We start from the raw sequence: 15,135 nt of genomic DNA on the forward strand, positions 1-15,135 counted from the left end.
GGACTCTCAGACCATGAGAAACAAAATTCTTTGGTCTGATGAGACAAATATTGAACTCTTTGGCGTGAATGCCAGGTGTCATGTTTGGAGGAAACCAGGCACCACTAATCACCAGGCCAATACAATCCCTACAGTGAAGCATGGTGGTGGCAACATCATGCTGTGGGGATGTTTTTCAGCAGCAGGAACTGGGAGACTAGTTGGGATAGAGGGAAAGATGAATGCAGCAATGTACAGAGACATTCTGTATGAAAACCTGCTCCAGAGCGCTCTTGACCTCAGACTGGGGCGACAGTTCATCTTTCAGTAGGACAATGACCCTAAGCACTCAGCCAAGATAGCAAAGGCGTGGCTTTAGGACAACTCTGTAAAATGTCCTTGAGTGGCCCAGCCAGAGCCCAGACTTGAATCCAATTGAACATCTCTGGAGAGATCTGAAAGTGGCTGTGCACTGACGCTTCCCATCCAACCTGATGGAGCTTGAGAGGTGCTGCAAAGAGGAATGGGCGAAACTGCCCAAAGATAGGTGTGCCAAGCTGAAAAAAGACTTGAGGCTGTAATTGCTGCCAAAGGGGCATCAACAAAGTATTGAGCAAAGGCTGTGAATACTTATGCACATGTGATTTTTTAGTTTTTGTATTTGTAATAAATTTTCCAAAATCTCAAAAAACTTTTTTCATGTTGTCATTATGGGGTATTGTGTGTAGAATTTTGAGGGAAAGAATGAATTTATTCCATTTTGGAATAAGGCTGTAACATAATAAATGTGGAAAAAGTGAAGCGCTGTCAGTACTTTCTGGATGCACTGGATGTCCTTTCTGCGTTGTGCTTTTGCTATAAAAGCAAGCGTTCAATTTCACATCCTTCCACTCACTTTTCCTACATAAGATACCAGCTGGGCACTGGATGGACTGTTGTCTGTGCCAAGCCAAAACTCAGAGTTATCTTCTGAGGCCACCGCAAACTGAAAATCACCTGAAGGGGACAGAACAGGTGGTAAGAAGAACAAATTAACAGCCTGCATCCCCCTTTCCCCCATAATAAAAACAAAAATAGAGATATCTTAGACAGCAGGTATATATGAACAATAATTAAATCATTAATGGCACCAATATCGACAATGGTATCGGTAAATGCCACTGTCCTTTTCCAACTTTTAATAAACCTTACTGACTGGATTACACAAAAGCCCCAGAACACAAGACTATTCTCTAAAAGAAGAAAAGGATAATAAACAAAAAAAAGATTTTACTCACCGGTAAATCTATTTCTCGTAGTCCGTAGTGGATGCTGGGGACTCCGTAAGGACCATAGGGAATAGACGGGCTCCGCAGGAGACTGGGCACTCTAAGAAAGATTTAGTACTACTGGTGTGCACTGGCTCCTCCCGCTATGCCCCTCCTCCAGACCTCAGTTAAGGAAACTGTGCCCGGAAGAGCTGACATTACAAGGAAAGGATTTTGGAATCCAGGGTAAGACTCATACCAGCCACACCAATCACACCGTATAACTTGTGATAACATACCCAGTTAACAGTATGAACAACAACAAAGCATCAACCACGGATGCCAACATAACATAACCCTTTATTAAGCAATAACTATATACACGTATTGCAGAAAGTCCGCACTTGGGACGGGCGCCCAGTATCCACTACGGAGTACGAGAAATAGATTTACCGGTGAGTAAAATCTTATTTTCTCTAACGTCCTAGTGGATGCTGGGGACTCCGTAAGGACCATGGGGATTATACCAAAGCTCCCAAACGGGCGGGAGAGTGCGCATGACTCTGCAGCACCGAATGGGCAAACACAAGGTCCTCCTCAGTCAGGGTATCAAACTTGTAGAATTTTGCAAAGGTGTTTGAACCCGACCAAGTAGCTGCTCGGCAAAGCTGTAATGCCGAGACCCCTCGGGCAGCCGCCCAAGAAGAGCCCACTTTCCTTGTGGAATGGGCTTTTATCGATTTTGGATGCGGCAATCCAGCCGCAGAATGAGCCTGCTGAATCGTGTTACAGATCCAGTGAGCAATAGTTTGCTTTGAAGCAGGAGCACCCAGCTTGTTGGATGCATACAGGATAAACAGCGAGTCAGTTTTCCTGACTTCAGCCGTTCTGGCCACATAAATCTTCAAAGCCCTGACTACATCAAGCAACTTGGAATCCTCCAAGTCACGAGTAGCCGTAGGCACCACAATAGGTTGGTTCAAATGAAAAGATGACACCACCTTCGGCAGAAATTGTGGACGAGTCCGTAATTCTGCCCTGTCCACATGGAAAACCAGATAGGGGCTTTTACATGACAAAGCCGCCAATTCTGACACATGCCTAGCCGAAGCTAAGGCCAATAGCATGACCACCTTCCACGTGAGATACTTTAGCTCCACGGTCTTAAGTGGCTCAAACCAGTGGGATTTCAGGAAACCCAACACCACGTTGAGATCCCAAGGTGCCACAAAAGGGGGCTGAATATGCAGCACTCCCTTAACAAACGTCTGAACCTCAGGTAGAGAAGCCAGTTCTTTTTGAAAGAAAATGGATAGGGCTGAAATCTGGACCTTTATGGACCCCAACTTCAAGCCCATAGTCACTCCAGACTGTAGGAAGTGCAGGAACCGGCCAAGCTGGAATTTCTTGCAGTTCCGGGTACCAAGTCCTTCTTGGCCAATCCGGAACAATGAGTATTGTTCTCACTCCTCTTTTTCTTACGATTCTCAGCACCTTGGGTATGAGAGGAAGAGGAGGAAATACATAGACCGACTGGAACACCCACAGTGTCACTAGTGTGTCCACAGCTATCGCCTGAGGGTCCCTTGACCTGGCACAATACCTTTTTAGCTTTTTGTTGAGGCGGGATGCCATCATGTCCACCTGTGGCAGTTCCCATCGATTTGTAATCTGCATGAAGACTTCTTGATGAAGTCCCCACTCTCCCGGGTGGAGGTCGTGCCTGCTGAGGAAGTCTGCTTCCCAGTTGTCCACTCCCGGAATGAACACTGCCGACAGTGCTTGCACGTGATTCTCCGCCCAACAAAGAATCCTGGTGGCTTCCGCCATCGCCACCCTGCTTCTTGTGCCGCCCTGGCGGTTTACATGAGCAACTGCGGTGATGTTGTCTGACTGAATCAGCACCGGTTGGTTGCGAAGCAGAGGCTCCGCTTGACTCAGGGCTTTGTATATGGCCCTTAGTTCCAGGATATTTATGTGCAGACAAGCCTCCTGACTTGACCACAACCCTTGGAAGTTTCTTCCCTGAGTGACTGCCCCCCATCCTCGGCGGCTCGCATCCGTGGTCACCAGGATCCAGTCCTGTATGCCGAACCTGCGGCCCTTGAGAGGTGAGCACTCTGCAGCCACCACAGAAGAGACACCCTGGCCCTCGGGGACAGGGTGATCAGCCGATGCATCTGAAGATGCGATCCGGACCACTTGTCCAACAGATCCCAGTGAAAGATCCTCGCATGGAACCTGCCGAAGGGAATGGCTTCGTATGATGCCACCATCTTTCCCAGGACTCGCGTGCAGTGATGCACCGACACCTGTTTCGGTTTTAAGAGGTCTCTGACTAGAGTCACGAGCTCCTGAGCCTTCTCCGCCGGGAGAAACACCTTCTTCTGGTCTGTGTCCAGAATCATGCCCAGAAAGGGCAGACGCGTCGTAGGAATCAGCTGCGACTTTGGGATATTCAGAATCCAGCCGTGCTGTTGCAACACTTCCTGAGAGTGTGCTACGCTGATCAGAAACTGCTCTCTGGACCTCGCCTTTATGAGGAGATCGTCCAAGTATGGGATTATTGTGACTCCTTGCTTTCGAAGGAGCACCATCATTTCCGCCATTACCTTGGTAAATATTCTCGGTGCCGTGGAGAGCCCAAACGGCAACGTCTGGAATTGGTAATGACAGTCCTGTACCACAAATCTGAGGTACTCCTGATGAGGTGGATAAATGGGGACATGCAAGTAAGCATCCTTGATGTCCAGAGACACCATAAAATCCCCCTCTTCCAGGCTTGCAATGACCGCTCTGAGCGATTCCATTTTGAACTTGAATCTTTTCAGATAAATGTTCAGGGACTTTAAATTCAATATGGGTCTGACAGAACCGTCCGGTTTCGGTACCACAAACATTGTGGAATAGTATCCCCTTCCCTGTTGAAGGAGGGGAACCTTTACCACCACCTGCTGGAGATATAACTTGTGAATTGCCGCTAACACTACCTCCCTTTCCATGGGGGAAGCTGGCAGGGCCGATTTGAGGTAACGGTGAGGGGGCATCACTTCGAATTCCAGCTTGTATCCCTGAGACACAATCTGTATAGCCCAGGGATCCACCTGTGAGCGAACCCACTGGTGGCTGAAATTTCGGAGACGCGCACCCACCGCTCCTGGCTCCACCTGTGGAGCCCCAGCGTCATGCGGTGGATTTAGCAGAAGCCGGGGAGGACTTCTGTTCCTGGGAACTAGCTGTATGGTGCAGCTTCTTTCCTCTACCCCTGCCTCTGGCAAGAAAGGATGCACCTCTGACTTTCTTGCTTTTTTGTGATCGAAAGGACTGCATTTGGTAATACGGTGCTTTCTTAGGCTGTGAGGGAATATATGGCAAAAAATTTGACTTCCCAGCCGTAGCTGTGGAAACTAGGTCCGAGAGACCGTCCCCAAACAATTCCTCACCCTTGTAAGGTAAAACCTCCATGTGCTTTTTGGAGTCGGCATCACCTGTCCATTGCCGAGTCCACAGGACCCTTCTGGCAGAAATTGACATTGCATTTATTCTAGAGCCCAGTAGGCAAATGTCCCTCTGGGCATCCCTCATATATAGGACAGCGTCTTTTATATGCCCCAGGGTCAGTTAAATAGTATCCTTGTCCAAGGTATCCAGTTCCTCAGACAGATTATCTGTCCATGCTGCTACAGCACTACACATCCAGGCCGGCGCAATTGCCAGCCTCAGTAGAGTACCTGAATGTGTATAAACAGACTTCAGGATACTTTCCTGCTTCCTATCCGCAGGATCCTTTAGAGAGGCCGTATCCTGTGTCGGTAGGGCCACCTTCTTAGATAAGCGTGTCAGAGCTTTGTCTACCCTAGGGGAGGATTCCCAGCGCATCCTGTCCGTTGGCGGGAAAGGGTACGCCATAAGTAACCTTTTGGAAATCATCACTTTCCTATCAGGGGAATCCCACGCTTTTTCACATAACTCATTTAACTCATGTGAAGGGGGAAAAGTCACCTCTTGCTTTTTCTCCCCAAACATATAAACCCTCTTGTCAGGGACAGGGTTTACCTCTGATATGTGCAATACATCCTTCATAGCTATAATCATGTAGCGGATGGCTTTAGCCATTTTAGGCTGCAATTTTGCATCATCGCCATCGACATTGGAGTCAGAATCCGTGTCGATATCTGTGTCAATAATTTGGGATAGTGGGCGCTTCTGAGACCCTGACGGCCTCTGCTCTGTAGGATCAGGCATGGGCTGAGACCCCGACTGTCCCAAGGTTTCAGCTTTATCCAACCTTTTATGCAAGGAGTTTACATTATCATTTAACACCTTCCACATATCCATCCAATCAGGTGTCGGCGCCGTCGGCGGAGACACGTCATTCATCTGCACCTGCTCTGCCTCCACATAGCCGTCCTCGTCAAACATGTCGACACAAGCGTACCGACACACCACACACACAGGGGATGCTCTATATGAGGACAGGACCCCCACAAGGCCTTTTGGAGAGACAGAGAGAGAGTATGCCAGCACACACCCCAGCGCTATATAACCCAGGAATTACACAGTAACTTAGTGTTTACCCAGTAGCTGCTGTATATATGATTAATGCGCTAAATTTATGTGCCCCCCCTCTCTTTTTACCCTCTTTCTACCGTGAGTCTGCAGGGGAGAGCCTGGGGAGCTTCCTCTCAGCGGAGCTGTGGAGAGAAAATGGAGCTGGTGAGTGCTGAGGAAGAAGCCCCGCCCCCTCAGCGGCGGGCTTCTGTCCCGCGATTTTGTATAAAAATAATGGCGGGGGCTCATGCATATTACAGTGCCCAGCTGTATATATGCTGCTTTTTGCCAGGAGGTACTCAATTGCTGCCCAGGGCCCCCCCCCTGCGCCCTGCACGCTACAGTGACCGGAGTGTGTGGGTTAGTGTGGGAGCAATGGCGCACAGCTGCAGTGCTGTGCGCTACCTCATATGAAGACAGGAGTCTTCTGCCGCCGATTTTGACGTCTTCTTGCTTCAACCCGCCGGCTTCTGTCTTCTGGCTCTGCGAGGGGGACGGCGGCGCGGCTCCGGGAACGGACGACCAAGGTTAAGTTCCTGTGTTCGATCCCTCTGGAGCTAATGGTGTCCAGTAGCCTAAGAAGCGCAACCTAGCCGCAGTTAGTAGGTTCGCTTCTCTCCCCTCAGTCCCACGTAGCAGAGAGTCTGTTGCCAGCAGATCTCTCTGAAAATAAAAAAACCTAACTAAAATACTTTCTTAATAGCAAGCTCAGGAGAGCTCACTAAAATGCACCCAGCTCCTTCCGGGCACAGATTCTAACCGAGGTCTGGAGGAGGGGCATAGAGGGAGGAGCCAGTGCACACCAGTAGTACTAAATCTTTCTTAGAGTGCCCAGTCTCCTGCGGAGCCCGTCTATTCCCCATGGTCCTTACGGAGTCCCCAGCATCCACTAGGACGTTAGAGAAAGGAATTTAAGCCTGGACTGAAAGACTTTCACCAGGGACACTCACCATCCTTGTAAGGGTGTATGTACCCGAATATTCTTAGGCCATAGTTCTTCCACTTGGGTGACACTGCCAGTTTGGTGACAGTGGTACGAGTCTATAGAAAGGGACAGGCACCAGGTAGTAAGGATTTTAGATGACAGAAAAAAAAAGAATCAATGGTTGAACTGGAAGAAAGTACTTACATGAGGGTACAGGGGAAAATGCAGGTTTGTTTTCAGGTGTAGCACAGATCCACCACACCAGTCCTCAAACACGTGAAGATTCACTTTACCCTTGTACTGTAGGAGAAAATGTTTTACAAGAAGGGTTACAGGAGCTGCTACAGCACCCACAATACATCCAAACTGACCGCTGGAAAGGGAGAGTGCCAGCTCGTAAAAAATTCCAGCACTGTGGGTATGCAATGAATTTGGCACTTGACAGGAACCAACTGCGTGCTGCATTAAACGGCACAAGCCCTGCTTAAATAGCTAGATAAGGTTCAGTCTGGCGCTACTGTCAGCTCTTAGCTAGCCTTGCTGTCAGACACAGATGAGTGGGAGCTGTGCACAAGTGAGAGTAGCTACCATAAGTGCAGGCAGTGCAGCTGCGATGGGGCCCAGAGCTGAGAGGGGCCACCTTTCCTGTCACAGTTACATGTGGTATATACAAGGGCATAGCTACCATAAGTGCAGGCAGTGCAGCTGCGATGGGGCCCAGAGCTGAGAGGGGCCACCTTTCCTGTCACAGTTACATGTGGTATATACAAGGGCATAGCTACCATAGGTGCAGGCAGTGCAGCTGCAATGGGGCCCAGAGCTGAGAGGGGCCACCTTTCCTGTCACAGTTACATGTGGTATATACAAGGGCATAGCTACCATAGGTGCAGGCAGTGCAGCTGCGATGGGGCCCAGAGCTGAGAGGGGCCACCTTTCCTGTCACAGTTACATGTGGTATATACAAGGGCATAGCTACCATAGGTGCAGGCAGTGCAGCTGCGATGGGGCCCAGAGCTGAGAGGGGCCACCTTTCCTGTCAAAGTTACATGTGGTATATACAAGGGCATAGCTACCATAAGTGCAGGCAGTGCAGCTGCAATGGGGCCCAGAGCTGAGAGGGGCCACCTTTCCTGTCAAAGTTACATGTGTTATATACAAGGGCATAGCTACCATAGGTGCAGGCAGTGCAGCTGCGATGGGGCCCAGAGCTGAGAGGGGCCACCTTTCCTGTCAAAGTTACATGTGTTATATACATTTTCCGCTATTGGATGGTACGTAGGGGTCCTTTCAAACTATTTTCTGGGGGCCTGCAATATATCTAGGTATGCCCCTGGACTTGCTCATTGTAGTGTGGTATAAAATGAACTGGAGGGCATTTTAATGGAATATAATATAAACCGAGGCGCTGTAATGAGGCACAATATGAACGGGGAGCACTATATACAGTGGCGTAAGTTCGTCACAGTCGCCCGGAGGCAAGATAAATAGTGGTGCCCCCCTATTTCCTATATTAAGATAAATATATGTATGTGCGTGTGTGTGCGCGCGTGCACGTGTGTGTGTGTGTATATATGGAGTGTTCTGAAAAAAAAATTATATACTGTATTTATACATTTAATTGCCTTTTATTTTAAATCACACATTTCTTAGCAGTCATACCCAGGATTAGAACCCATGACCTGTTACACTGATGGCAGATTTGTAAAGTGCAAGGACCAGTGAGGAAGTCGGCCACTGAAAAGACAGCGACAGCTATCAATTAACTTAATTCAATGGTGTCACAGAATGGGAGGAGAGGTGCCCCCCTTCAGAGCAGGAGCCCGGCGGCAGATGACTCCCAGAGTTCTGCCTCTGACTATATACCATAATGTGAATTGGGGGTACTGTGCGGCATAATGTGTACTGGCAGCTCTGAAATATGACATAGGGTGAACTTAAGCACTACTGCGATTCATAAAAGAAACTAGGGCACTACTATGGGGCATAACATTAAATAAGGCTCTACTATTGGTCAGAAAATGAACCAGGGCACTATTAGAGGGCATGAAATTAACAACTGCTGCAGAGACGTGTCTCTCTAGAAGCACTGGGACGGGGGCCCCTTCACAATGTTGCAATGGGGCCCACAAAGTTCTGGTTACGCCCCTGCTATATATAACTAACAGGGAAAGGGGAGAGAGGAGAGCAATGTTAGTTAATAAAAAGTATAACATTTCGAAAAATAGTATAAACCGAGAACGAGGGAAGTGCAGTCGTAAGGAGAAGTGAGATCATAAGTAAGGAATTATGACGAGGACTACAGGGTAAGTGAACAACAAAACAACGCAACTCATTAAAAATGTAAGATACAAGTTACAGTAAGGTCACCAATTCTCCATGCATTGCTCTTAGAACGCAGATGGTTGACTCTATACAATATGAGGTCATGTTTCAAATCACTAACCTTGTCATTCCATGGCAAGGCGGTGTCAGTAAGGTTGGCCTCCTCAAGGCTGGGGTGCAATCTGTGGCTTCTTCTCCAACCCAGGGCATCCAACTGTGGGGATTAACGAGTTGTTTAATCACACTCAAAACATATCAATTCCTCTCTAGACAGCTGAACCTGCAGATCTCACCGTGGGTATTTCTTCACTAGAGTCCCCTGTCTGCAAGTGAGGAGGAGAGGCCTGGACTCTCACTGGTTTGTGGGCAGGATCTGTTCCTTCGACTTTTTCTCCATCTGGTGATAAAGAGGAGAGTTATAACCTGGGCATGGTTTCGTTAATGGCAAGCAAATGGATCCCTGGAGAAAGTGCTTTCAAGTACCAATATACTGAGGATTTCAAGGGGGATAATGTAGCTGCCTTTTGCAGATGTCTAGAGGCACAGGAGAAAAGAAAATCTGCAGACTGAATGGATTATAATGCAGGGACTATAACAGTAATATTACCATTTAGAAAACAACTGTTGTTTTTGCAAATACAGACCAACCTCATTGGCCACATAGCTTTATCTTCTAAAGATGCATTGCCACATCTTAATTTACAGTAAGCACTTTTGTCATTGGCTTGTAGAAAAATCCATCAGGACCAAATGGGTCCTGAATTACAGAATACTTTGTAGGTCCTGAGTAAAAATGAGCCAAGCTGCACAAAAACAAAGTGCAAAGTGAGTTCTGTGGCAGAACGGGGTGTTTTACAGAGGAGCAGTGCTCCGTTGATGCAACTGTTCTCCAATTCCTTCCCATGTTGAGGAATGTCTTTCCACACCGTATTTGTACTTTTACAATTTGCAGCACTATACTATGAATAGAGCGGAGAGGAAAAGGGTCTTGTTCTGTTGTGTGGTTGGGTTAGGGCTGAGAACACATAGAATACGGTGAAGATTTTGGGATACAGTGTTGAAAAATCAGCTCATTAAAAAGGTGCTATTAGGGTACACAGAAATAGTAAGTGGTGATGGGCTACAGGGTTATAGCATGCAACAGGTTAAAGGAACAACAGTCAGCTGGTCTATAAGCAACATTTAACTGGATACTATACATATGCTGATAGAAATCAGACACAAAATGAGTAATGCAAGTAGTGTACAGTTAATCTATTCCTGAAACAAGGAGTTAATGAGGCAACCTAAACACATAGGCGGTCTTTTCCTGGCATTGGAAGAGAGTGTGAGCGTGCCCAGACTAAATAGAGACTGCTCTGAATGGAAGTCTTTCATCCTGTGCCCCTTCAGTCCCAAGTCTTGGAAACCTAAACCAGAGACCGTGTAACCAATCGCTTCTCATCGAAGAGAAATCCTTATTCGGTCTAAACATAAAGCACTACTTTAAACAGCAGCACTATGTACACCACGGGTATCAAAGACATACTGTAACCTACTACAGTGGGTCAGGCCAGCCTTGCTATAAGTCACTGGAAGAAAACTGAAGGTGAAACATAAACAAGTAGCTAGATCCAAGCGTTCTCCTGTAGCACAACTAGTCACTGCTTGCAGCGTACAGCCAAACTTTACACCTCCCCCCTGACTCTAAACTGCAATTTACACAATGCACATCCTTCACAGCATTCCTGGCAGAGAACTGTCACTCATTTGCAATGGAAGAGAAGGGAAGACTTGAGAGAATTTATTTTTCCTGTGCAACAGCCTCTGGTTTTAAAAACTTGCTTTAGTCCTCTGATGGATCTGTTTCCCAAAATCTGTGTTTATGCTGTATATGCATGACCACTAACCTGTCCAGAAAATTGTCATCAAACGTGGACATTTGCATAAAAACTCATTTAAAAACTATACATTCCCATAAACCTAACTACACATAAGCAGTATTCCGCAGAGGACACAGAAACATAGACAAGTTATGGTTTCGTGGGAATCTTGGATTATTGCTCCCAGAGCTATGGATTATGGGGGTAATTCAGAGTTGATCGCAGCAGCACATTTGTTAGCAGCTGAGCAAAACCACGGGGGTCATTCCGAGATGTTCGCTCGCAAGTGGATTTTAGCAGATTTGCTCATGCTAAGCCGCCGCCTACTGGGAGTGAATCTTAGCATCTTAAAATTGCGAACGATGTATTCGCAATATTGCGATTACACACCTCGTAGCAGTTTCTGAGTAGCTCCAGACTTACTCGGCATCTGCGATTATTTCACTGCTTGTCGTTCCCAGTTTGACGTCACAAACACACCCAGCGTTCGCCCAGACACTCCCCCGTTTCTCCGGCCACTCCTGCGTTTTTTCCGGAAACGGTAGCGTTTTTTCCCACACGCCCATAAAACGGCCTGTTTCCGCCCAGTAGCACCCATTTCCTGTCAATCACATTACGATCGCCAGAACGATGAAAATGCCGTGAGTAAAATTCCTAAGTGCATAGCAAATTTACTTGGCGCAGTCGCAGTGCGGACATTGCGCATGCGCATTAAGCGGAAAATCGCTGCGATGCGAAGATTTTTACCGAGCTAACAACTCGGAATGACTCCCCATGTGCACTGCAGGTGTGGCAGATTTAACATGTGCAGAGAGAGTTAGATATGGGTGGGTTATTTTGTTTCTGTGCAGGGTAAATACTGGCTGCTTTATTTTTACACTGCAATTTAGATTTCAGTTTGAACACACCCCACCCAAATCTAACTCTCTCTGCACGTTATATCTGCTGCTCCCCCTGCAGTGCACATGGGTTTGCCCAACTGCTAACATATTTGCTGCTGCGATATATATATATATATACATACACACACACACGCACAGAGTAAGTACTAAGTGGGTCTCTCCTGGGTACACACGCCCCTCTCTGTCAGTGTGGGGATCCTACAACCCCATCTCCTCCCTATTGCTTGACTCTTGCCAGCTGGAAGACCTGTACCTGACTCACAGAGTCAAGAATGGGCGGAGAAGGAAGGGGTAAGCCAAGTGAATACTGTAACTCAGTGTAATAACAAGCTATTGATACCCCTAATTATAGGACCCCTCCCATTTGCCAGACTTCTGCCAAAAGAAGCAGAACTCCAAACTTTTATTATTCTGCTTGAAAAATCCTCTCACCAAACAACGGTCTGCTATGTACAGAATTGGAAACGTCAGACCTGTCATTATTAAACAACTATTCTTTACATAGTATGTCCTCCTATAAACTAGTGATTCCCAAACACTGTTGCACCCTCCTCAAAATGTACAGGTTTTAAGGACATCCTTACACAGGTCATTTAAGTACCACAGTCTTTTTGATCTAACCATCTGTGCTCAATCATGGATATCTTTAAAACCTAGACTGTTAAGGGTGGTGGGGTGAGCTTGGGTGGGAGTGTGGGAAACACTGCTATAAACCCATAACTTTGACATCATATAACTGTATTGAAGACTAAAACAAAATAATGATAACGGATTAAAAGTTACACATCAATTACCCATGGTTGCATGGCATCAAATAACCACATCACTGTACTTATCTTTTATGCAAAGAATATTTTAGCAGCAACAAATTCTAATCTAGGCTTGTTTCATTTCACCAGGGTAAAGAGCACAGTCATGACAAGGTGTTGTAGTGGGAGTACACCTGCAAGTAGCAGATGACAGGGGTAGTTACAGGGTAGAATAGTAAAAACAATTACCTCTACTGTAGACGAAGGGTAGTCTTAGTGTTTTGCCCTGTCTTGCTAGGCTGATATGCAGGTAGGTGACCCAGACAGCTGAGGTAAGTAGCACCAGCAAGAGCAACAGCTTAAATTGCCTACGGATCTTCTTCACTGGCAACCAAGGCATCCTGCCGGCATCATCACCAAGATCAGTGGTGGGGCCGCAGGCAGGGCTCCCTCACACACTTTTGGGGCACATCAAGCCAAAGGGGCTGTCAATGTGAGAGGGGAAACACTGTCAGATGCAAAAGCCAAATAACACAAGGGTTCTTTACAGAAGGCAGTCATAAGAACCACAGCAGCACTTATTGAAAAATACATAAACTCTGTATATAGCATTGGGTCATTCTTTAGATGACTGAAAACTTTAGAGAATCCGTAAATTGCAGATTTTAATCATCCCCAAGACTCTCGGTATCTCCTGTGGATCTGACGTCTTCAAGAATCCAAAACAAATATATAATCTGATCAAGACAGTCCATCACAGAATGCAACATCAATTATACCACCTAATATTTGGAGCCAATGCCACTAGAAGTGCCCAATATGTGGATAAATATTGATCACATACAGTACTCAGGATCTAGGATGAGAGAACCTGTGTCACTGAAAGATCCTCATACTGACAGCTCGAAACTACAGAGTGATGACATTAACAACTCCCCCCTTACAGGAATAAGCTAGAGACTGTGAAAACACCACACCTTGAGTGTGCATAGCAGTGACAACGTGACCATATCCAGAGACACTGCCACAGAGAGGGATCGATGTGCCGGGTCCTGATACAATATAGCACAGAGACAGCTGGGAGAGAGAGTGAGAGAGACAGGGATATGATACAATATAGCACAGAGACAGCTGAGAGAGAGAGAGAGAGAGAGAGAGAGAGAGAGAGAGAGAGAGAGAGAGAGAGAGAGATATGAAACAATATAGCACCGAGACAGCTGAGAGAGACAGGGATCTGATACAATGTAGCACAGAGACAGCTGAGGGACACACACACACACACACACACACACACACACACACACACACACACACACACCTGATACAATGTTGCACAGAAACGGCTGAGAGAAAAAGGGAGAGGGATCTGATACAATGTAGCAGAGACACCTGAGACAGACACACACACACACACACACAGATCTGATACAATGTAGCACAGAGAGAGAGAGAGAGAGAGAGAGAGAGAGAGAGAGAGAGAGAGGGATCTGATACAATGTAGCAGAGACAGCTGAGAGTGAGACAGACAGGGATCTGCTGCAATGTAGGAGGGAGAGAGAGAGGGAGAGAGAGAGAGAGAGAGAGAGAAGGATTTGGTACAATATAGCACAGAGACAGCTGCTGCAGAGAGATTGCACTGTGATACACTAAAGAGACGCTCACATGATTGTCACTCATCATACTCCTAAGAAATACATCCACTCATGTGATGCACTAAACAGCTCCCGGGCCCTCTGTCAGTCACCACCCTCTCTCACCGAATCTCAGGCAGTCTCTCCGCTCTCTCTCTCGGGATGTCCTTCTCTCTCCTCTGATACGTGACCTCCCTCACATGATTTCTGTGCTGTCAATGGACCGCTGGCATTCCACAGGTGCCTGCACACTGTGGCGTCTCTTCCCTACTGGTGCCTGCAGCTGTCTGTTATCTCCCCTTCCATTCTGTCTTCTTGCATCCACAGCTGAGCAGTCTGATTGTCTCCCCAGAACAGCTTCTCTCTAGATGTCTGAAATGAACCAGTCTCTAACTATTCGTGTCCCCACTGGCTGCCGGCAGTCTAATTTTCCTCCAAGCCTCTGCCTCTGGCTGTCTCTTTGCTCCCCTGGCTGTCTCTCTCTGTGTCTCCTCTAGAGCATCAACGCTGCAGTGCAACCGAGCTTGACACGGGACCACTTTAAACACTTGCAACATTTCGTCCAATGAACGAGCTGGGGACCGGAAGCTGTCCAATCAGACGCACATATTAACGGGACAGCTAGTGGTTAGGTTGCACCCGGCGTCCATCTCCACGCCAACGCGCGCACACCTTGCGGGATAAACCATTGCGTAAGTAGGGGTCAACGATGCGCATCTTTTGTGCTGATGCAGTCGCGTTTCATGTTATTTGATGTTAGGAGGTGAATTATTTGTACTAGATTATTTGAAAATTTGTATATTACGGATATTGGTGGACGCAGGGAGTAATTTTTTTCCCCTCAAACTATGTGATATGATGTCTCCTATTTTTTTTTGCAATGGTTTGCTCGTAGTGGATGGAAGGAGTCTTTGTGTATGCAAGGATGCTCAGAGGGAGCTAATACAGGAGGATGCAGCGTTGTGTT

The 15,135-nt window shown here is 47.0% G+C and overlaps 1 protein-coding gene across 6 annotated transcripts in view; it reads right to left on the reverse strand.

Annotated features, from left to right (window-relative positions):
* B4GALNT4 (beta-1,4-N-acetyl-galactosaminyltransferase 4) overlaps positions 1-14,671 on the reverse strand; it is a 129,300-nt gene extending 114,629 nt beyond the window's left edge. For 2 of the 6 annotated variants that reach the window (XM_063944739.1, XM_063944738.1), the window contains exons 1-7: positions 14,295-14,671; positions 12,787-13,022; positions 9,318-9,421; positions 9,146-9,238; positions 6,907-7,002; positions 6,728-6,818; positions 875-975 (exon numbers count right to left, since the gene is read on the reverse strand). In XM_063944739.1, coding sequence (XP_063800809.1) covers positions 875-975; positions 6,728-6,818; positions 6,907-7,002; positions 9,146-9,238; positions 9,318-9,421; positions 12,787-12,937 — 636 coding nt within the window. In that variant the 5' untranslated portion in view covers positions 12,938-13,022; positions 14,295-14,671. The other 4 variants (XM_063944735.1, XM_063944736.1, XM_063944734.1 and 1 more) reach the window with 4 other exon arrangements.
* Positions 14,672-15,135: the final 464 nt, after the last annotated feature.

The sequence above is a fragment of the Pseudophryne corroboree genome, chromosome 11, assembly GCF_028390025.1.
Source record: "Pseudophryne corroboree isolate aPseCor3 chromosome 11, aPseCor3.hap2, whole genome shotgun sequence".
Taxonomy (NCBI): Eukaryota; Metazoa; Chordata; class Amphibia; order Anura; family Myobatrachidae; genus Pseudophryne; species Pseudophryne corroboree.